Source organism: Strix uralensis, chromosome 6 (assembly GCF_047716275.1).
Source record: "Strix uralensis isolate ZFMK-TIS-50842 chromosome 6, bStrUra1, whole genome shotgun sequence".
Lineage (NCBI taxonomy): Eukaryota > Metazoa > Chordata > Aves > Strigiformes > Strigidae > Strix > Strix uralensis.
This window is the reverse complement of record NC_133977.1, coordinates 40085000-40108439: the sequence shown is the minus strand read 5'-3', so window position 1 is coordinate 40108439 and position 23440 is coordinate 40085000. Positions and strand designations below refer to the sequence as shown.

Here is a 23440-nt window from a genome sequence, read left to right as displayed (position 1 = left end):
GCTAAACATGTTTTGGGTTATTGTCTTCCAGTTTTCAGTAGGTATTAGCCTGCAGGTATTACCATTCCTTTCCCTTTGCCTCTACCAAAGTCCCTGCACTTCTGGACTCCCTTTCCTCTTGAGTCCTCTGAAGTGTTCAGTTCTTCTAGTATGTGGTGGAAAGCTTAAAATACATTATAAGCAATGAAAAGTCTAAATGTTCTGCTCTGAAAAACTGTGTTATTAGCTGATGAAGGAGAAAAAGTCTCTGTAGCTCTCCTCAGGGAGCAGAACTCAGTAGGCAAATAATGTTGGTTTTTTTTTTTTTTTTCCTACTGTTTTTCCTCTGTATTTCACATGAGATTGTTCTTGCTTTTTCATACTGACGAGACTTTAATGCCCTTGTTGCCTTCTCTTGGTGAGGATTCTTTTACAAGCCAGGCACAGGCTCCTGGAAATTCTAGTGTGGTGGACTATTATTTTAGTGGTGAAGTATCTATTTTTGTTTCAAACAACATTATTATAGAGAATTGCACTGAAACTGACAATTCAAAGCATTAGTTGAGATAAACCATGGGCAAGTCAGCTCTTTGCAATCTTGCCTGTGCGCCAGCAGAAGCTTCCAGGAGTTGCAGAGCAAGTGGAGAAAGATTGTGTCTCTAGGTGTTTGCATTCAGTTGTATTTGAGGTGGCCTGGCCTTGAGTTCAGCAAAATCTTGTTTCAAAGGGAATGGAGCTGGATGAGCTGGAACATTAATGAATTTCATTGGTACATGTCCAATAATGGGGGAAGATCTGGCTTGAAAGGGCTAGAGAGTGTTGGCTTGTTCACTAAGATTTACTGTGTTTGTGTCTAACCTGGGTTCTTTGTCTTCTTCCACTGTGCTGTTATCTGAAGCCACTTTGGGTTTTGTATTGTGAAAAAGATACAGTCAGAGCTGAGTCATGTTAAATAATGCCCCTTTAGAATTATTCTAGGAGTACAAAAATGGGAAGGGAAGGTTATTTTATTCTGTAACTGGTAAACATATAAAACTAATTTTCTCTCTGAACTGTAGTATCTATCACACTACAAAGCCTTCTAGAAGTCTCTGAGAACTACTGATTTAACATTTCCTATAAGTAATACCAGATTTTTTACCAACTGTCCTCACTTTTTGTCTGTATGAGTTTTGGTTCACCTACATTTGTTTCTAAGGAAGGACATGGATATGTTGCGAGAGACGGAAACTTTACTTTGATATACGCTACAGCATATGTTACTTTTTGTTTGAACTTGAAGGCATTCCAGGTCACTTACAGGCCAATACTGAATCAAATAGGACCCTCAGTGTCTATACAATATAAAGCCCTGTAATTTTTAACTTTTTGACACAGTATGTACTCCCAACAAACCTGATTAAATCTTTCATAGTGTTAAATTTTGTACTTAGAACAATTAAAATTCGGTCTCATCATTTCAATGCATGACTGCATAAGAAGAAACAAGTCAACACAATTTATTTTAATTAAGTGTAATTCACATTTATCTGTCTGTGTACAAAATAAAAATGAGTAACTTTATGGTTGCAAACTACCTAGCTCAGTTTAAAAATGCATGAGATGTATTTCTAAGTTACTGCAGTAAAGCTGAATTAAACATATAAGATAATCTTTAAAATGAATAAGTAATGCAGATTTAATAACTTTTTTTTTAAAAAAAAAAGCTCAAATACTTAGAAAATGTTAGCCCTCTAAGCTAAACTTTCATGTGGTTATAGAACACAGTTATGCATTTTAATGGTAAATTTCTACCCCAAAATCATAAATAAAACATGCATGTTGATACTAAAATCATCTACTATAAAGTCTTAATGTATTACATACAAAATGGAAACTTCATTTTTTGCTGTTTAAAATAAGGAGTTAAGGTATCTGTGTATGTTCTAGTCCTTTCTTGTTTTTGAAACACTTGTGTCTTATGTTATAAATCTCATCAAACCCTGTGAAATTTCACATTATCTGGGACTTGAGAAATATTCATGGGTTTGAATTCCAGTTCTGCTGTTGCAAACACGAACTTAGGAAATTCTATGTCAATCCATAGACATTTGTGAGGTTGTGTGTGGGTGCATAAAGGTTCGTAAGATGTGGGCCATAGAAGGATTTCCATCAAAATTTACAGAGCTTGTTACAGATATGATCCAGCAAATAACTATTCTATTCCCTTATTTTAATAGAATTTCTGGAGTCTAATGAAGACCTGAGCTGCAACGTGGTAGAATGGACTATATATAGATGGATGATGTGTGTAAATGTAGTCAAACACATTGTTATAATGTGTAATAGAGGTAGTATGCTGCAGAGATTCAGATATATTCTGTTGTATCCAGCCATTCTACTACACCACTATATTGTTCTATAAAAAACATCTACATGCATTTTTCCACTGACATTTATACACTTTGGATATGTAAATATCTGTAACATAAGTGTTGATGTGTTACAGTGTTGCTGGTATTAGGTACTTTAATTGTGCAAGTAATTAACACTTCTTTTGTTCACCTCATTGTCGTTTTTCTCAAACTGAGACTATTAGCAGCCCATCCTGTACTGCGCATAGACATCAAATCATTACAGCAGTTGAAACAAGACAGCCTTGAGATGTTGACGCTAATTAAGTAAAAATCTCCAAATTAAATATAGGTTCCTTATAACTAATGAGGAATGACCATCTACATGAGACAATGTTCATTTTTTAATTCACTGATCATGAAGTATTGCTTTAGTGTGTTGTAGTAAATCACCAAAAAAAATCCATTAACAAAGCTTTTCTGTCCCTGCAAGTACAAAGAATATTAATTATTTTTGCCTTCTCAAAATAGAATTTTTTTTTCTCCTCTTCCTACAGTCTTCATTGACAAATGTTTGCGAATCCATTCTCCAAAAATAACCAGGGTATATAAATCTGCAATGATTTTGCTAATGTATAGGTACATACAAGGACATTCCTTTATATTCTGATACATCCTAATGCAAGATCTTAGCAAAACTGTGGTTTAGCTTTTTAATTTTTAGGGACTGTAGCAAAGAACGTAAATTCTCTCTCTCTTGTCTGTATGGTTTGTTTGAACTACAGAAGTTGAAGCTGGGGTCATTGAGCAAGTATATAAAAATACTAAAACTCGTTGATGCATAACTATATTATGCAGGGCAGTTGTGATGGAGGATTATAATGGTGAGAATTGTTTATTGTTGTTTTTAATCAAACACCATTGGCACACTGAGTTTTGCAAGACGAAATAGAGACTTGATTTTTAAGAAAAGTTAATGTTACATGTGTCCTCTTATGGGTTCTTCATTCTTCTTGCTTCCAAACACCAACCTGTTTTCTCTAAAGCTACATATTTTCATTAGCATTTTCTGACTGCAGAGAGGGGGGTTTTTTGATTGTTGTATGAGGTAATGTGTTTTCTTCCATACTAAGTAATTTTGCAAGGTTACATTTTTCCATTTATAACAAAGTCAAATTAAAATTTGAAAATAAGAAAAATCAGAGGCTTAAAAATTGTGTGAGACCAATTTCTAATATTCATATTCACAACTCCAAAATATTATAGAATGGTGAATGAGAAGGTGTGATTTGCTGTACTAACATGCTAGTAGGTCATACATGCTTTAAGGCACACTATATATGTACGTATGCATGTATGTATTGAGTCCATGAAATAAGGGTAGTTGTTAAGTCTGGGACAATGAAAGTCAGAGTATATGTACAGAAAAGATGAATTCTCCAGCATCTAATGAAGCAGTAGAGAGAATAGAAGCTTTGATTTAAGTAATAGGCAAAAATTAAGATATTTTCCTTAAGTAAAGGCCAAAATTTCATGACCTTTTCTGTAGGGATGGAAATGTCTTAGAAATGTGTGATATGCAAAGTACACTCTGTTGCCTTATTGCTTAAAGGTGCAGCCCTGCTGGTGATATCAATAGAGACATTTCCACTGACAGCCAAAAAAATGCAAGCACAAAGAAAAAAATAACATTAAAAAATATTTCTCTTTTGGACTTTAGGTCCTTGTCAGTTCCTCTAAAAAGTACAGTCATGTATCTGCATTACCCTCTCCCCTAAACTAATTTTCATTCTGATAGAGTGTGGCAGTCTTTAAGCACTATATATTTATTAATTGATTTACTACATTAATCTTCTGACACAGTGTATGAACTCTTTGGGAAGAATATTGGAACACTCCAGGCGACTTCAGTCTCATTTTCTCTCCTTTTTTCTTTGCCTTTGCCATCGTTTATCCTTTGGTTTTTTTCTATAACTAGTGAGGCTGCAGAAAAGTTGATGGGTAGGTAAGGTTTGGTGTTCCCTTTGTGGCCACTGATTTGTCTGACCACCCTTAGCCTCGTTTAAAAAAAAAAAAAAAAAAAAAAATTTTAGAAAGTAATCACATTGTCATGCTATTCAATCTAGAAATGGTTAAATTACTCCAGTCTCATAGAACTGTTATATTAGTTTGGCTGAGGAGGTGGACTTTTCTTCCTTTGGCCGCCTGAATTTTCTATTTCTGGTCTAATTTTTGGATGCAAAATGTCCAACTGCATTTCGGAATCTAGGTCAATTTTGATGTCATGAGCTGATTTTACTATTATCAGTCCAATTACCTGCATGGCTGTTACAGCTTTAGTAGGTAGTTTCATGTTAGGCAAAAACCACTTCTAGCTCAGGTTCTGATTCTGGTGGCTGGTCTCGGCCTGAGCACCCGAAGAGCTGTATCGTGACACCAGCCCTGTCCCAGCCCATGTGTGCCCAGAGGGTTTTTTGGATAAAGATCCAAAGCTGAACTGTTTTAGAAAAATTTCCTCTCACTCTTTTTCCCTCTTCGTCAGCCTTTGTGCAACATTCAACATATTTTTTCTACTTCTCTCCAGTGGCTATCAGCTACGTCAGAGTAGAAGAGATGAGGCCTGTGGCTCTGTTAATTATTTACATCTGTGTAGCAAAGATGAGAAAGTGTCTGACACACAGAAAGCAGTGATCTGGAAAAAGATAGCCAAAGGGAAAGTGTTTGCTGGAGAGCCATCTCAAATAGAGCTCCTGACAGAGTCGTTATAATGGCAGTATGCAAACAGTGTTCATGTTTCTAAACAAAAATAAGTATTTAAACAATTAAAGTTATTGTATAATATTAGATTTAGACTGTTCTCTGTTTGCTTTTCTCTAGTACTTACAAAACCACACAGACGAAGAGGAAAAGCCAAGCAGTTGTAGAGCATCATAAACCCAATATCCATATGTTGTGGTTTGCACCTGTGAGTTCATTTGTATATAATACTAGTGCCAATGCTAAGTCTCTCACAGGAGTACAGAAATTGGAGTTTTGTGTGCTGCTACGAGCCTAGTTAAACTTTACCAATAGATAACCTTTTGAACTGTTTTGTCTACAGTAACACACAGAATTGGAAACTGTCCTTCAGAAGTGAATTTCAGTGTGGTTTTTCCTTTTAATTATGAGGTTTTGACTGACTAAATTTGTATACCGTAGAATCATAGAATTGTTTAGGTTGGAAAAGACCTTTAAGGTTATCAAGTCCAACTGTTAACCTAGCACTGCCAAGTCCACCCCTAAACCCTGTCCCTAAGTGCCACATCTACATGTCTTTTAAATTCCTCTGGAGATGGTGACTCCACCACTTCCCTGGGCAGTGTGTTCCAATGCTTGACAACCCTTTCAGTGAAGAAATTTTTCCTGATATCCAATCTAAACCTCCCCTGGTGCAACTTGAAGCTGTTTTCTCTTGTCCTGTCACTTGTTACATGGGAGAAGAGACTGATCCCCACCTCACTACACCCTCCTTTCAGGTAGCTGTAGGGAGCGATAAGGTCTCCCCTGAGCCTCCTTTTCTCCAGGCTAAACACCCCCAGTTCCCTCAGCTGCTCCCCATAAGACTTGTGCTCTAGACCCTTCACCAGCCTCATTGCCCTTCTTTGGACATGCTCCAGCCCCTCAGTGTCTGTCTTGTAGTGAGGGGCCTAAAACTGAACACAGTCATCAAGGTGTGGCCTCAGCAGTGCTGAGTACAGAGGGATAATCATTTCCCTAGTCCTGCTGGACACACTATTTCTTATACGAGCCAGGATGCTGTTGGCCTTCTTGGCCACCTGGGTACACTGCTGGGTTATATTCAGCCGGCTGTCAATCAACACCCCCAGGTGCTTTTCTGCCGGGCACCTTTCCAGCCACTCTTCCTCAAGCCTGTAGCATTGCATGGGGCTGTTGTGACCCAAGTGCAGAACCTGGCACTGAGCTTTATTGAACCTTATACAGTTGGCCTCGGCCCATCGATCCAGCCTGTCCAGGTCCCTCTGTAGAGCCTTAATGCCCTCAAACAGATTAACACTCCAGCCCAACTTGGTGTCATCTGCAAACTTACTGAGGGGACAGCACTCTTAAGCACAGTCTAAGATCAATGCAAATCTTTGATTGGATTTGGGAAACTTTGACTTGAATAGCTGTGTTTCTTCTCCCTGTACAAAGCAAAATGAGCCAAAGCCTGTTCTTGAAAAGGGACGTAGATACCAAAGGGCTGATTGTGTTGACACCCCTCTGTTTATAAAGAGAGAGGCGAGATGAGACACTTGGCACTAGACATGTAAGGGCTGTGAATCAGCACAGATGACTGATTTTCAAACTGTGATGACTCAGAGTCATCTTTTGATTTCTAAAGTTCTTCATTTTCTCTTTTTTTTCTGTTTGTTTCAGTAGCGATTTCTACAGTCTCCAGCTCACCTTGTACCTTTGGTCTTAAGTTATGAGGGCATACTATAACTATATTAATTCGTTTGCACACTCACAAGCCTGTGGGCTGCCACTGGTTTTATTCTTTCTTGTGAAATATTATTTTGGAGACAATATGCTGTGTCTGTGAGGTCAGAGATTACAGCTATCATTCTGCTGCAAACACCACAATACTTTGCCTGCTTTCCTCTTTGGTTGACCACATCCTACTGTAATTGTTTATTCTCCTTCTTTCATGGACAGCTGAATACCTGATTTAATTGAAGGTGACTTCAAATTTATATTCATTATCAGTCCCCGTGGTTGAATAAAGCATATGGATAAAGTAGCAATGAATAAGGTGTTACTTATGATACATAAATCCTTATTAAATATGAAATCCTTTCTTTGCATATATATAAGATACAAAGAATAAAGATTTTAAGTAATTTCCATAAATCTATCCCAGTGTTTCAAAGTCCTGATTTTAAAAGTGTACATCTAGTCTGTGTGAAAAATTACTTTTAAAAGCAGTTCTGAAAGCATGGGATACCATGAGTGTTTAGTTTACACTTCACACATTAACCTGTAACTACAGGAATTAATATGTAGTATTCAACGTCTTGGAAGTTTTCAAACATTTAACATTAAAAAAAGTTAATCATGGAACTATTGTCTCTTTTTCCCATTAATATCTAATTTTCCCACAAAAGCAACCCCTTCTAATGGCCATAATTTAGCCCTAAACTTTAAATATCTTTAAGGTACAGTATGTCTTGTCTTGGCAGGATCAGAAACATTACTTTAAGGTGTTGTGATTTCAAGTTTTATAAAAGATAAGCACTTTTAAAATCCCTGGTTATAGATGATGAACTGGACAAAAAATAAATCTAAAAAACTACCTGTGAGGATGACTTCTCACACTTTTAAATATATATAGATATTTTACGTTACTTTGGCTGCATGTGACAGGTTGTTTCTTGTTGCCGAGAGCTATGTTAAAGAATAAATATTAAGATTTTTAATTAATTCTGCAATCTTAAATATTCTATACTGCACTCTTGAGTCCGTAGTAGAAATGGGGTACCAGCAATGCTATGGAAGCAAGTTAACAGGGAAAAAAAGGTCTCATGATATTAGATGTGTGTTTGACAAGCCACATACTGTATTGTACCATAGTGGAGTATTTTCATTTAAGCCCGTGTTTACCCAGAGAGATCCTAAAAGTTGTGTGGATTGTTCTTTCTTTAACTTTGGGCTATTTTGGCTTAATTATAGTAATTAATCATCTTCATTTGATAATACCAGAGAGAAGACCTAGGTAGTTGCTATATCAGAACTTCTCTAGAGGAATGCGTGCTGCAGTCAGGACAGTAAAAGACATTTTTCAACAACTCTTGTTAGTTGCATCAAAATTATCAATTTTGTCTTTGGGTCAGATTCCATCCGCTGTGAGTCTGTGCTTTTGCACCTGGAAAGGTAAAAAATACCTTTTCCAGGGTTCCCACCTATGTGTGCAAACAGAGTTGAATGCAAAGGCCATTGAACCACTGGAATAAGGTTTTGTTCAGGATAAGTGCTCACTGTGGAGAAGATTCACTCCATAAAAACACTTAGGAGAGCAGGATGGATCCGTAAGTCACTGATGTACAGCACAAATGGGAATTTTGAAGGCATCGCACAGTTTGGCATAATTGTTTCTTGTAGCTGAGGACAGCCCAGGATTAGAGCTGCTAGAAAATTGCTGGTCTTCAAGTAAATTTGGTGCAGTGATGTAAAAGGGATGTACCTTATTTGTGGGCTTAGTCTCTTATTTAAGAGTCTAACTACTTACCTGAGGTGTTGAAAGAATAAGTACGTTGTAAAAACTTAGCTGAGAAAGACAGCGCTGAAAAAATAAATGTAGAAGCAGCAGCTTTGATGCTTTTTTTGTAACAGTTGTCTAATATGAGCATCTCTAAATGAATTTGCAAGAAGTGGGGGGATGTGTTCTACCATAACTTAATAACTTTTTGTGGACCTTGAATTTGTGCTGGGCATACTATCATGTCTCCTTTTGTCTGGCTACCTCTATAATCTTGGCAAATACCATTTATTCATACTTTCTAACTCCTTAGTAAACTTAGCACTCAAAGTTGTACCTTAATTTACATGAAATGAAGGGGAATGTTTATAGAATAAGGAAACATGCATAATGAAATAATTTTCACCCATAATTTTTGCTAATAAACACTTGGATATTGCTTATGATAACAGAATCTAGTGGAAATAATCAGCTTGTAGATTCTCAGTTGCATTCTCTAGTTCAAAATTTAGTATAGCAAGTGCCTGAAGTGAGGAAGATACAGTTTTGTTTAAGCACAAATTCAAGAGAGATACATGTCAAAAGTGTATGGTAAAATGTCTCTGCTAATTCAGACAGCGGCCTTTAACACTTCCTCACGGTGCTTCTTTGGTGGGAAACCAGAGGTTGGGTTTGGTCGATTCCATCATCTCCTTCTGGAGGATACCACAAGGACTCCCTTACCTCTTCTTAACCCCCGCTAAAGTATAGGCACTTTTACTGAAAGGACTTCAGCTAGATTCACTGTGCACTGCACAGGTATTGCCAAAACACAGTGCAGTTTTCTTCCATGCTTTCTCACATGCTGGGAAGGTGCAGTGTGCTGTGACATAGTGTGACTAAATCAGAAATGGCCGTCCCAGTCAATTCAACAGCCAAAGAAATTTGGAGCTGAAATGAATTACTGTCCTGTTTTCAGCCTGTCTGCTCCTGGGCAGAGCCTGCCTTCTGGAGGATTTGAAAAAGCAGCAGTGACCTGTCCCCCAGCCATCCCAGGGCTGTGTCTAATCTTGCACCCTCACCAGGCCTCATCCTGACCCCCACCGATGGGTGGACATCATAGCTCATCCCGTGCCCAGTGTCCCAGGCTGGGCCTGCCCCAGCTACCTGCCAGTTGGGGTGGGGCGGCCCTGGCTGCCAGCCCTGGGGGGATGCCCCACAGCCCCTGGCTCACCTTTCTGCAGCCCAGCTTTTTTTTTTCCATTTCTCATTTAGCCATCTGTTAAGAGGCAGTTATACCAAGGAGACAGGCAGATATTCTGTTTCCCGAGCCAGTTTCTTGAGCTGCACAGCACTGCATGAGCAGCGCTGCTTCCATCCTCTTCACCCTCCAAGCAGTGTTTTGGTATGAGAGTTTGAACATTGAGATGGTGTATTACCATAATTGCAGCCAGTTGTTTTGACTATTTTTCCACCAACTGGCAAGACTAGGAATTATTGTGTCTTTTGAAGGGAAGAAAAGACACCATCTGTCTTTTATATTCTTAGCATTCTTGCAGTGATGTAAAATACACTGAGATTATTTTCAAGAACACTTTTAAATTCTTTTTTCCAAAGTTCTCTTGATAACACTGCCAGAAGTGGCTGTCTGCTAAAAAAGGAAGAGGAGTAAACAAGATCATAGAATCATAGAACGGTTTGGGTTGGAAGGGACCTTAAAGATCACCCAGTTCCAACCCCCCTGCCATGGACAGGGACACCTTCCACTAGCCCAGGTTGCTCAAAGCCCCGTCCAACCTGGCCTTGAACCCTTCCAGGAAGGGGGCAGCCATGGCTTCTCTGGGCAACCTGTGCCAGTGTCTCACCACCTTCACAGGGAAGAATTTCTTCCTTATATCTAATCTAAATCTACCCTCTTTCAGTTTAAAACCATTACCCCTCATCCTATCCCTTCACCCCCTGGTAAAGAGTCCCTCCCCCCTTTCCTATAGCCCCTTTGAATACTGGAAGGCTTCTATAAGGTCTCCCTGGAGCCTTCTCCAGCTGAACACCCCCAACTCTCTCAGCCTGTCCTCACAGGGGAGGTGCTCCAGCCCCCTGAGCATCTTTGTGGCCTCCTCTCAACCTGCTCGAACAGGCCCATGTCCTTCTGATGTTGTTGCCCCCGGAGCTGGACACAGCACTGCAGGGGGTCTCACAAGAGCAGAGTAGAGGGGGAGAATCCCCTCCCTTGACCTGCTGGCCACACTGCTCTTGATGCAGCCCAGGACACGGTTGGCTTTCTGGGCTGCGAGTGCACATTGCTGGTTCATGTTGAGCTTATCATCAACCATCAACACACCCAAGTCCTTCTCCTCAGGGCTGTTCTCAGTTACTTTATCTCAAAGATAAAAACTACTAATCTTTATTTGCATTAGACATTTCAGAAAGTGCAGTAGCTGGGTAGGATTCAGTGAGAAAAGCTTGTGCTGCTTCAAAGGCATCACAACCTGCAGGTTTGTTTAATTTTTATTCGGTGAAGGTGGTAGGACTTGTGGGCAGGGCGGCCTTGGGATGTGCTGTCTTGTTCCACCAATGTTGTTGAGTGATTGAGACCTGTTAGCTTTTAGAGTCATTTTGCAGACAAAGTAGGTCACAAGTCTTCTATAAACCAGGGCTTTTTTGGACTGAAGTTCATCTTTATTTGTAGAGTCAAGTTGATTTCCAAAGCATCATGCTAGTAAGGATACAGAAAGTAACATGAATTTATCTTAATCACATAAATAAGTTAATTGCTTCTAATCTTAACCTATCTGTTTTCGCTTCTAGTCTTAACCTTTCTGTTTTCACAAGTGGTGCAGAAAATTTCTTTTGAAAACAAAACAATGTGAGTAATACTTCTTGGAGCATATTTCATTTTCACCATATGCAGTTCCCAATCAAAGAAATCTAATTCAGGAAGCTCCCCTACTAGTATTTTAAGTTAGGTAACATATTTAAAATTGCAGGATGTTTGTGTCCTGAAGGAATCTTTTATTTTAAAAGCAAGAAGCATCAAATCAAAATTAAATCCCCAAATCTTTAGATGGGAACGTACCAGTCTAGTCCTATTGAGATTTTAAATGTTAATTAAGATTCATTCTTTTCACTCATTAAATTTCGAAGATAAATATATATGCTTATATATTTTTGGTCACAGATCTCAGTTTTCCATTTGATAAGGTATGAATGCTGAAAGCCCTCTAGAAATCTTGGGTTTATACGTAAGTAATGCAAGTACCATGTTTTACATGCTTCAGAGATCTAAGTTTTTTTAATGAATGTTCTCTATTTCAGAAGAAAAGATCCTTTTTTCTCTTCACACTCTATTCACAGTTGCTTTAATGCAATGAATAAGCAATCTATAAATGGCAAATCAGAAAATTAGTTTGGTTGTGTTAAATGTTAGGTGCCCTCAAGTCCTGATGCAACTGAAATGAGAATCAAATTAAACCATTCAGTTTTATATGACCTACCTGACATTGCGTGCTTGGCTATCCTAAGCTGCTTTATTTATATTCTTTTTTGAAAGCTCTGTGGAGTTAAACCAGTCCTGGAGGAATGCTGGGCACTGCCAGAGGTTTTAGTGAGCTTTATGTGCATGTGTGCATGGGATGCTTCATGGGATGAAGTGTCCTACCTCCAGGTAACAAGAAAAAGAGTGAAATGCCCGAAGCCCAAGCAAAAAAACCCCAAAGCTCCACGCTGCTGCCTGGGAAGGGCATAGAGCTGCATTGCCCCCACCTCTTGTTTTCTGGGATGGTGCAGGGGTCTCTGCCAGCACCGGGAGGTCACACCTCTCTGTGGTCTTTAAGTCCTAACATCTAGTTAGGTTTTAATCATCTCTTAACATTCTGTTGTTAATTTCATCGTATATTTTACTGGAAAATATAGGAAAATTGTATTCTTTGTGAAGTGTTTTAATACATTTACATTTTCTAAGCACTTCTTTAACCTAGAGCATAATGGGAATAGTCATTTCTTTTCTTTGAGTTCAAAGGGTATTTAGACTCCTTAGCCTTAGCTTAGAAATGCAGTTTTATTGAAAAACTGTATGTAGCATATGGCCATAACAAAATATTAGTGGGTTTTTTTCATCCTGGAAGCACACAAATTGTTTGAGACAGAGTACATTCATGTCCATATAAATCGCCTTTTTATCCCCAGTAGTGGTGTGCTGTGTTTCTGTTAATCAGTGATACACTGAGGATGTAATTGGTGTCACTCCGTCAGTGCCAGGTGTGAAGCTGGAAGGTCAGGGGAGGGAAGCAGGACGCTGCACATCACGCCTTCCTGCGCAGCGGATGCGGGTGTTTTAGGGGTGCGTGCTCTGCTCGGGAAAGGGGAACACCCGCCCTGTGCTGATGGGAGTTGTGTAAAAGAATACAGGCAAAAGCATTTTAAACCACTGACAATTGGTAATTTTGCCCACTCTACATGGTGGACGGCTTTCTGGCATGTAGCCCAGCAGTGGAAATTTTTAATTTAAGTTTTCTAATGGGATGAGTTTTTCAAGTTAGGATTTTTATTTAATGGGCTGTGCTGAGAGCTATCTGTATTTGTTACAGAAATTATAAATTCCACCCACCACCCCACCACCCGCCCCCCCGCCGCCCCAGCTCTGCTTTACTTTTTCCTTCTTTTCCTTCTGACTAGTTCTGCCAAAGCTGAGATTTCCCCCCATATAAGGGAGCTTTCTGTGATTTCTGTCCTTCGTCTTGGAGTTAGTGCCTCAAAGAAGGTGAAAGCATATTGCACTTGAGCACAGTGCATCCTAGGGTATATTTCCCTTGAGGAGTGTTACAAGCTGTCAGAGTTTAGCACAGACTCAAGGCTCCAACAAATGCAATCAAGGAGCTTTAAGTTGTTTCCTGAAAATTTTCCACACCTTCAGTCTCTGTGTGGCTAATCATATACTGTCTATACATTATGATTCATCCTCTAAATGAGCTAAACCCTTCAGACCTCTAACTGTTCTTTGCAGTGTGTTAAAAATCTCAGTCTTTATCATGTGAAATTATGTCTGTTGTTTTATTTATCAGTCAGAAGCCCCTCTAAGATAAACAAAAAAGATCCTTAATAATCTCTGAACTTCCTCAAAACCCCCTGTACCTAACACTTCAGAGATAAGGGGACACAGTGATTGCAGCCAGGATGGTATCCCAAAGGGAGCAATCACAGCATCCTTATCTTCTCCCTACTGTCCTGTACTGTGCAGTTTCAGAGGCAGACTCCTGGGCTGGAGGAACAGTTTCCTTGACCTAATGCAGCCATAAATACGTAACATTTATATGTAATTTCATAAATATCTACAATTATCTATATAGCACAACAGTGAATGTAAATGCTGGTAGCTATGACTCTTGATATGGTAGTCACAGGGCTATTGAAAATCTTATGATACTTTTAGTGTTTGCAAAGCTTAATTTTAGCATCTGTAAAACACCTGTATTTTGGGAAATAATCCTCTCTGTGACCCATTGATTTCCTTTTAATTGCACTAATCATTTCTTGCTGATTTTAAGTTTCCTAAATACAGCAATGAAAATGCACTAAAAATCTGAAAAATGGACTAGTACAAGGAGTCTTGCCCTTAGCTTTAAAATGGAAATGCAATATAGAACTTTCTTTGACTTGTTGTAGATACAAAAATATGCATAAGAAAATGTCTGTGTATTTTTTTAGGTCCCGAGGAAGCAGATTTCAAGTGCATCCCGAATTATGTTAGCTGCATCGGTACAAACAAATGCATTCACTTGTCCCAGCTCTGCAATGGTGTCTATGACTGTTCTGATGGGTATGACGAAGGAGTACATTGCCGGGGTAAGTAAATTTGCTGAGGAAAAAATACTTTAACCTGACATGTTCTGCTATATTTATTTTTTTGAGTTAAAACAAGAACTTTCTTATTCTTGGGAATATATATAAAACAGAAGTGGATTGATAGAGGCATATTTTAATGTGTGTTTCAAGTTCATTTTAAAAATATTTTATGTGAAAAAAATACAAGCAAAAAGCCCATACTAACCTTGTATGATGGAAATGATGGCGAAGGATGAAGAAACCCTTTCTTATGAGCAAAGGCTGGACAGCACACTGCCAGAATATTTTTTTCTGTATTTTTGTTTAAACAAAAAAGCCAAAGGAAAACACTGAAAAATACATCAGATTTGATGTGAGCGTTATCCTGCATTGAGGACCTGGTTTTAGGGGGATTTTATTCTAATGTTCTACTGTTTAAGAGTGTGGTTACCAAATTCTGGAGAAAAGGAGAAATTGGTGGAGGTCAACTTTTTTAGTATCTCAACTCTACTATTCGGAAGAGTTGTTAAGGTCTGCCTGGGGGATAGTTATAAGGCTGCCATATTAAGCCCAAATCTTGGATGCCATGAGCCATTAAGATGTCAGTTATTCTCAATCAGTAGACTTTACTGCTAGGCAAATGATTGTTGATGATCCTCAACAGATCTCATGTTCAAAACCAGAAACTCAGGGATGGGTCCTGGGACTTCTGCTACAATCCAATGTGACAATATACAGTAAAAGATATAATTAATGGTATATTTTAGAAAGTTAAATTAGAATTTAAAAGTCCACGTAGACAGATTTTCAGAACTGTCATAGTAAAATCTAAGCCCGCACCAAAAATAAGCCATATGAAAAAGAAAATAAAGGGAAAAAAGCTAGCGGGAGTTAATCAGTATAATACTGCTGATTTCACAAAAGTACAAATGGTTATATTTATATAACCAGGTGAGGATACAGGCTGTCATAAGATATATGACAATTCTTATTCACAGTGATAATAATAATTTATTTTCTTGAAGACTCTACTTCTGCATAGTCATTGTTCAATGAGATTTACACAAAATCAAAATTTGTGTCAGCAAATTTAGCACTGGTTTCAGCATCCAAAAAACCCCAAAAGTTAAACTGGCCAAAGCAGTATTTGGCCCATACTGAAGCTTTCTGAAGTTGCAGATGAGTGTTTTTCAGAGAGCAGTATTGATCTGTTAAGTACTGTCTAAATGCATATTCCTCAGTAATTCATATATTTGTATAAATTACTCTGGATTAAATGGCAGAGGATTAAAAACTTCAAGTGCTGAATATTTATTGTATTATAAGTCTCTTGTATTTTTATTGTATTTTAACTCTTTAAATTAGGAGATCAATGGAATCAGAAAAAACAAATAGACTAAAAATAAAATTCTATGTTAGGGTAAATTAAGTATGTTCGGTTTTCATATGTAGCATTTTGTATATGTAGTCTATACTTTGGAATGTGATGGCACATAAAATACCTAATCGTTATTCATGCCCTTTTAATTCATGCTCAAATACACCTTGTAAGCTTCATGTTGATTCCCACTCCTTTATTATCATATATGAATATGAAAACTTCCCAATGGTAAAATTAATGTCAGCTCTAATAGATTACCATAGAATTTAGTAAAGTATACTAAACAAACATTTTGTCTAAAACACACAGAACACATAGATAATTAAGTTCTTTTATACGATATTAAGTATTTCAAGTTGTCTCCCAGTACCTCATCTAGTAGATGGTTAACAACTCGTTAAGACTGATTTTTGTAGCAGTTATGTATTTTGACTTGCTTATTGGAAACACTTGAAATTATTAGTGGACACGTTTCTATCAGCAACACATTTCTATCAGCAAAGCCAAAGAATATAGAAGACAATAACTTTATGTTATAATCATGTAGTTTGATACTAACAAATGCCACTAATGTGTCATTATGATACATTCCTATGTATTACAGATTTGGTATGAATGCAATATAGTTGTAATTACACTCTCTCTGTATATATCTATATATCAGAACAATGCACGAGTAACCTTTGAGTCAAAAGCTGCAAAGTTGCTTCAGAATCCTAGCCAAATAGCATTTTCTCAATATTAGTAATAAAAATGGCATTCTAAGTATGTCCTTCTTTAATTAACATTGTACATATTAAATATTTGATTGACCAAGATGATAATGGTGGTTTTAAATATTTAATTGCAAACAACTTGGTCACAGAGCTGACTATGTTAAAATAATTTATTGCTAGTGACACTGATGGTGCTGTGTAAATAAGTCACGGTCTATGCACCAGAAAAAGAAGTTATGATATGAAGTGTGGGGTGTGTGACCATGGCAAAGACCATTTCAGTGTACAGGTCACAACTCCACAGGGGTGAAAACTTCTAATAATGCTTAAGAACTAATGGTGTATAAGCATTCAGTAAGAGGAATTTATTTCTCTAAATTTAACATTCTTATGTTAATTCATTATATTATGATCTTTGAGAGATATATTTAGGCCTGCACCTTTCCCTGGACAAGTAAAAATATGATAATATCTGCAGTGTGAAATGGTAATGTATGTGAAATTTCAAGGAAATAGTAATAAATACAATGACATTCCTGTCTCATCATCTTTTATTTCAGGCACATATGCATTTTTGCTGGTGAATGTAATGCATAAATTCAGGAGGGGTTGTGGCAATATGAAATAAAAAATGTTTTATTATGTATGGTTGTTTCACATTATGTGTTTCAATGTCCTTCAGAGGAGAAGGGGTTCGTGGTTCACTGAAACTGAAACTCACAGCATGTAATAGTGATAAGACATTTGTATTTAGTCATTTTGGATTTTTTGTTATTTTCTGACTAATTAAAGAATGCTTCAGAGAGGCTGAATAAGCAAGGGACAAAGTATATGCTAAACCCTCCCATAAAGCATAGGCTGGGGCTTGGACTGTTCCACTGTCTGAGATTTACTAGATAATTTCACTACCATCCAATCCTGCTGAATGGGGGAGTTGGTGCCTATCAGCTATTTGGAGGCTTGATAAGGCTCAAATAAAATTTATCAATGCTAAAACTAGACCCAAGCTTGAGTACTTTTGGTAGAGGACTGATCTGGAGCTGCACTTGACAATTACATTTCTTTCTTTAACACAGTTCTTCAGGTTTCTGTTGAGAGCCAGGTCTTTATTTCAGTTGCATTTTCAGTCACTTTTAAAGCTCAGCCATGTGGTGAACTGAGAAGTCTTCTGCCACAGGGGAGTCACCAAATTATTGCAAGCTGAACTGTTTAGGTCTCTTTCCTTCCCATGGTTCATCCTGGTCCTGTATGAGGTTGCTGGGGGCATCACTGATATGGGACTGGGTCTGGCTCTGGTCAGTTAAAGTAGGTGTCATATGGCTACAGCTTGCTCCAGCCTCTGATTTTGTGGTCTTTTGAAGGTTAAAATACCACGTTTTTCTTTGAAGGCTTTAGGACCAGCTTAGACAAATACCCGTTATGGATTAGATGGAGTAAGCTGGTAAAGGATTAGATACAACCTTAAGATAATTTCTAGAGAATTAAAATCACTGTGAATCTTAGAAAGGGTTTTTTATAGGGCTGCAGGGGTGATCTGTACAGTTTTATAAATCAGTACTTTATATATATATATATATATGGTAAAAACTTAAATGTGATATGCCAAATATAGTTTTCGGTCTGTGAGTTAGAGCTATAGAAAACTGGAACTTTTACAGAATATAGAAATGTCCTTTTTTACATAACTAACTTAAGGGATAAGTTATTATTAATAGCTGCAGGAATAGTTATGCTAGAATTCTGGATATGCCAGTCAGGAAATACTAAAAGAATACTGAAAAAAAAATGCTACTGCAAATACTCTGCATATCTTTGGCTTATGCCAATTTATGATAAAATGGAACATTTTTGGAACAATTACCGAGAAGCAAAACTGACACGGAATTAAGAGGCCGAGGTAAGAGCAGAGTGAAGGCACTAATTAAACGCTCATGCTCTGACTTTGAAGTTGAAGTATATTTTGCATTATATTGCAGTATCCATTGCATTTCTATGGATTGTGTTGTATTATGCAGTGGGAATACTGCAGCAGGTTTATCCATCCTACTTGAGAAGACAAAGTAGTAACAGCTTTAATAGTGTGAATGTACACTTCTCCAACAGACACTTTCACCATAAAGTACATTGGGATTTCATTAAATAGCCTTCTGTCGTGGCCTTGACATGGATTACGCTCTTTACTTCTTTGGTTTGAGGATAGACAAGGCTTTGGGACGGAGAATGTAGGAGTGCTGTAGGGACTCCCTGGAAGTCTACTTGTGCTAAAACTCTGAAGTGCAAAGAATTGAGTAGGTTCTTGAGGATGCTTTCTCTCATTCTAGTCGCTGCTACTGGTTAGCTACGAGTAGTATCTGGCCAGTATCCCGGCTCTGTGACATGCAGGAGTCGCTGCACCAGGGCTTGGTGGAGCTCAGGACGTTTCTCTTCTCTGAATCACAGCAGCTCACCACTGAAGATGGCATTGCATGAAAAATGTGGCTGTATCTTTTCCCATCTGAAATACTGATTATTCAGATTGCTTATATCATCTTATATTGAAATTAATCATAATAACAAGACTGCAACATTCATTAAAGCCCCTTGCTATTTGGAGAGTCATTGTAAATGAGGTAATTGCCTCATGTCTACCTGTCTGCCTACCTAGCACTGTTGACAAGACAGGGCATACAGGAGAATCGGCATTACCTATTGTATAAATATAACTTCATATTTTTGCTTGATATATTAACTAGATGTAACCCAATGTCTTTTAGTAGGTTAATTAAGATTAAGAGAAGCTAGGAGAGATCACAGAATCATAGAATCAAGCGTAGATCACAGAAGTTACTTGAGATACTTTTTTTTTTTAATTAAAACTGAAATTTTGACTGAACATAACAGATGTCATAGAATCCTTCCAAATCCTCAGATTATTTGCATCTTTGTTAACTGTGATCTGAAACATAATCTCTAATCAATAAAATATGCAAAGGCAAACTCTGGATCATTTAGTATTAAAAATCCGCAGAACACACATACAGAAGATTTGGCCAAATAATAGTTATGTTTGTAGCAGCCTATAATCAGAGTATTATTTTTCTGTTTAGGCTTTTTGAATGAATTGTTATCATAAGACGAAAATAAATGCTGCTATTACTGAGTCATGTTTTTGTTCTGGCACTTCTATAGCTGGAACACTGGGAAATTTTAAGTAGTGTTTACCAGTGGGGACAATACAAATTTCAGCATTTTATGGAAACCTCAGGCCTTTCAAGAACGAGGCAAAATTATAAAACTAAAAGTTATGGAGCTACATTTAGATCCTAGTCTTACTTGCTTTTTTTCTTTTTTATTTCTTTCTTATGAAGTCGTGTAACAAGTAACAAGAAGACCTAAATTGGTCAAGAATTATAAATGTTCCCACCATTTTCTTATGAGACTGTTTCTAGAAGTAGTACACACCTGCAAAAGAAACCCATGTAAACTCATTTGGTTTATTCTGACTATCTTAAAATCAGTCATCCTTTAAGACTGTGATGTACAAAGTGTCACATGAGGTTACTGAATCCTTGAACCCCCTGGAAATCTCACAGTGCTCCTAACGTACCAGTGGGGCTGCTGAAACCATCAGGTAATGTTCAAAATGATTCCCTCTGCAACTGCTCTGCGTTCTGCATCAAGCTTTTTACTTGTGGTTATAAGACAGAAAAGAGGAAAAAAGCGTAAGCACTAAAATAAGATGATCGTAGGTATTTTTGTTTTGGAACAGAGCTTCTAGCAAGTAACTACATTTGTCTGGGTGAAAGTTTATTTTGCTTTCTTTATTTTTATTGTATCTCCTTCTCATTTCACCATCAAAATATCTGATTTTTTCTATATTAGTCTTTCCCGTCTTTTTGCCTTAATAGAGTATGATGTGGCTTATTGAAATTAGCCAAGGTCATTTAGTCTGTTCTGCTGTCAAGACAAAGAATTCATGGGATTGGTGATTTAATAACTTTCTATCACAAAATCCTATTGCAGCAAAGCAAATTAAAGGTGGCTGGCAGGGGGATAGAGCAGTGGAAGACTTTTGAGTGATGAGATTTCATCCCACTTATTATGGGCTGTTGCTAAAGAGATTTTTTAGGCCAGAATACACAAATGAACACCTTTGTTAAAGTATCAGCATTGTCTATGTGGCAAATTAAGTGTAGAATTTAATGTTTGACCATATATGATAATATATAACAGATCATTATGTAGTACATAGTTTGTATAGAGTGTTGTGATCTTGTCCATAGAAGAAGCAATGTAAGTCTTGTCTGATCCCAATCAATTTTTCTATTTCAAGTTGCAGTATTCATTTTCCTGAGAGAAAATGTTGGATACTGTTCCTTAGTGGCAAAATCAAGTGTTGTTCAGTTATGGCCTCCCTGAATACAAACACAAAGATTTGTTTTCCTATTTAACACACGTTTTAAATACATATACTTTCGTCAAGGTCATGAAAAACATGTTTACAGTAGGAAATGCAGTGTTGAACGGTTGCACCATGAAGTTCTTAATCTTCCTTATGAGAGAGAGGAGTAAAGATTGTAACTCCAATATTTAAGTTTTTCTATGATCCTATTGCCTAATAAAATGCTCAAAGCGTAGCAGAGATGTTAATATGTCGTATTTTAAACAAGATCATGGTAGTTAAGAGGGCAAGTTAGTAGTGATGGTCACTCACTGACTCCTGTTCCGGGCTGCACAAACCTGATGAAACCAGCTACAATCAGTGTCATAGGGGGATGCGGTGGAATGATCTGAGAAAGCTTTGTTGTATTTTCCAGGGATTTAGGTTTAATGGTATTTATTGTTACCTGCTGTTGTTGTTGCCTGCTGTTACTGTTTTGAGGCTGCCCTCTACTGAGAAAAGAAAACAAACATTTAAGCTCTTCCTATGAGCATCCCCTTTTCAGTTTTATTCAGCAATTTGTATTATCTTTCTGTTGATTAGCGTGTACAGTTACCTGATTATTTTTCCCTGTTGCAGGTAATAAAACCCTTTAAGGAATTATCTTATGTAAGAAATGCAAGATGGTTTTTGTACAAATAAATTTCAAAGTACTTTTATGAAGATATACTCTGGGCATAATCTCTGTATCAGGAGTTTCAGCTATATTCACCTGGCAAAAAAACTGACACTCATAAACTCACCCCGCAAGCAGGAATTGTAGCTGCTACGTGGCTCCCATGAGTTCACATCACTGAGTATATCTTAACTGCATTTTCGATATATAGGCGTTGGAGACAGCTTTTCAGTGAGGAGCAACTAGGGCCTGACACCAAATGCTTACGAAACTCTAGTAACCTTGAGGCGCAGAGAGAACGATAGCACAAGGTTTATCTTCAGCTCTTGTCACTAACATTTGGGGTGCAGGGGATAGCTTAGACACACTGAAATCTTATTTAAGAGTAGTAATGTTTTTTTCAGGTTTTGTTTGAGCGTTTTTTTCTTTTTCAGAATATACAGGAACTTTTGCATTTAGACCTATAGCGTAAGAAATCAATTAACATTTCTTACATCAACCAATAGTAGAATTATATCTGATGAGGAAAAATGCATCCAAAGCACCTGTCTGTCAATAAAATGTGGTTATTAAATTTCCATGCCCTCTTATTCCAGTGACATTATTTGCTTATTCATTGCTCATATCAACAGAGTTTTAAAATAATTGGGCAACCAGGTGATTGAAGGGAGGAAGAAAATTAAGTGAAAGGCATGTGTGCTGAAAAATGTGATTTTGGTCCTCCTAAAGCTATTCATAAAGTTGACCTAAATTTACAGAATGGTATCAAATTGAAGATGGAAAAGAAGAAAGAAAAGAGCAAATTCTGGGGCTAGCATCACATAATTTGTCAGAAGTGCAGCTGTCAGTTTGCTGCCCCAGGAGTCCTCAGCCAAGCTAAATTATGAGACTCGGTTTCAAGTTCTTTCACTCCCTGCCTGAAGGGATTTGACTTCCCAGCTCCTTATCTTCCCAAGGTGAATAAACAAAGGAGCAAAGTACAAGATGTCCTGCGTGGGGGGTGTTTTCGCTCCTCGTGGCACTCTTCTCTATGGAATAAACAGTTAAACATTTATTATAGCAAATACTTGAAGCTCCAGAAGTGTTAATTTGAATTCTTATGGCAAAGAGTCAGTTCTGGTCTCTCACTTGTTCCTATCTCAGCAATTAGTTATGAGTGAGTAAATTCCGGCAGTTGGGGTAGGTGTAGTCCCACCTGGAATATATATGCCTCTGCACAACATCCACCTGCCTGGCCATGTATATATGGCATACACCGTATTCTGCTTTTTTACACAATACAACTTATAGCTGAAGAGAACTCATAAATTTTTCTTCTAGACAAGGACTTTAATTTCCTACTGCGTCCCACTTCTTTCATTTTGCAATTTTAACTCATGAAATTGTATGATCAAAAAGTCTAAGTCATTTTCAAATTGTGTAATCTAGTTTAAAAATTAAAAGTTACCATCATTTCTTAGACTATGATAAACAAGTCAAGATGTCACCAGCAATTTTAAGTGAGATTGATAATACTCAGTGGTGTGAAGAAGTTCGCTTTGACACTTTGAGAAATAACTCTTGGTCTTCCACTCAGAAGCAAGAACATGCACAGAGCATACAAAAACTGATTTGCAGAATTCATTATATCCTCTCTGGAAGATTTCAGTCATCTTTTCTCCCCAGAAATCTGTGTCAAGAAAGTGGAACGTAGTCCTTAACTCACAGGAGTAATGCCTATAATTTGAGTTATCTGTGAAATGTACAGATTAAAATACTGTGAGATGAAATGCAAAGAATTAATAATTATGGGAGAAAGAAAAGAAAAAGAAGTTGTACCATGGGAAAGTACAGACAGTAAATGGCCAGTAAAAAGAATCATCGGAAGCAATCAAGTGAGAACAAAAACTGGGAAAATACAGAGCCTAGTCAATAACAGGGTTCAGTATAATCCTTCATATGAGGGCTAGTAAAGCGGACCT

General features: G+C 37.6%; 1 protein-coding gene across 1 annotated transcript in view; it reads left to right on the top strand.

Annotated features, from left to right (window-relative positions):
• LRP1B (LDL receptor related protein 1B) overlaps positions 1 to 23440 on the top strand; it is a 751404-nt gene that overhangs the window by 272631 nt on the left and 455333 nt on the right. The window contains exon 2 of the mRNA XM_074873779.1: positions 14230 to 14367. Coding sequence (XP_074729880.1) covers positions 14230 to 14367 — 138 coding nt within the window. The remainder of the gene's footprint in view (positions 1 to 14229; positions 14368 to 23440) is intronic.